Source organism: Sinocyclocheilus rhinocerous, unplaced genomic scaffold (genome assembly GCF_001515625.1).
Source record: "Sinocyclocheilus rhinocerous isolate Xijiao unplaced genomic scaffold, SAMN03320098_v1.1 scaffold33270, whole genome shotgun sequence".
In the NCBI taxonomy this organism is placed as follows: domain Eukaryota; kingdom Metazoa; phylum Chordata; class Actinopteri; order Cypriniformes; family Cyprinidae; genus Sinocyclocheilus; species Sinocyclocheilus rhinocerous.
In genome coordinates, this window is record NW_015646221.1 from 1 (window position 1) to 812 (window position 812).

Here is an 812-nt window from a genome sequence, read left to right on the forward strand (position 1 = left end):
CCTAGACTGATGAATATTATGTATAGAAGGTCATTGCAAATTAAAAACTACATGTTAAAAATTCTAATAATATGAATATTGGTCATTTCCGCCTCGTTCCAAACAGGTGTATGCGACACTGAATGGTTTGCTGTCCAGGCAGCCTTTTGCTATTGGTGGCTCTGGGAGTTTTTACATTAATGGGTTTGTTGACGCAGAATACCGAAAAAACATGACAAAGAGAGAAAGCCAAGAGTTTGTAGTTAACGGTAAGTTTGCCAGTGCAATATACAAACAGATATTTGAGAAATGACATGATGATGATGATATAATATAGGTCTATTCAAATTATACTAAACTGCTCATTTTAGGTAGTGCAGATGGTAGACCAGTCAGTTCAAATGCCTATGCCTTGCATCTCATTCTTTCTTGATAACTATTTAATGACTTTAAACTGATGAACTTTAAATAATTCTAAAGGAATCCCAGAGTTTCTCATAATCATCATGTCTATGAGATGTCAAAGCTGTCTGGTCTCTCTCTCTCTAGCTCTAACTCTGGCGATGGGTCGGGATGGCTCAAGTGGAGGCGTTGCATATGTTGTTACCATTGATAAAGATGGAGCAGAAGAGAAGTGCGTCTTAGGAAATGAACTGCCCAAATTTTTTGATGAGTGAATTAAAGGACTTTACTTCGATATTATGAAGATTTCCATGTATATTTGTAACCAGGACAAAATACTTTGAAATTGCAAAAATGTTTGTATTAATTGTTTTGTTGATATTAACGAACACTTGTTACAAATACATAAACATAAAAACACAAACCCTTAT

General features: G+C 35.0%; 1 protein-coding gene across 1 annotated transcript; it reads left to right on the forward strand.

The window, feature by feature from the left end:
- Positions 1-106: 106 nt before the first annotated feature.
- LOC107707179 (proteasome subunit beta type-9-like) lies at positions 107-705 on the forward strand (the record flags this gene model as incomplete). Its single annotated transcript, XM_016511115.1, has 2 exons — positions 107-248; positions 529-705. Coding segments are annotated over 2 exons (270 nt in total), but the record flags the coding sequence as incomplete, so codon positions are not given.
- Positions 706-812: the final 107 nt, after the last annotated feature.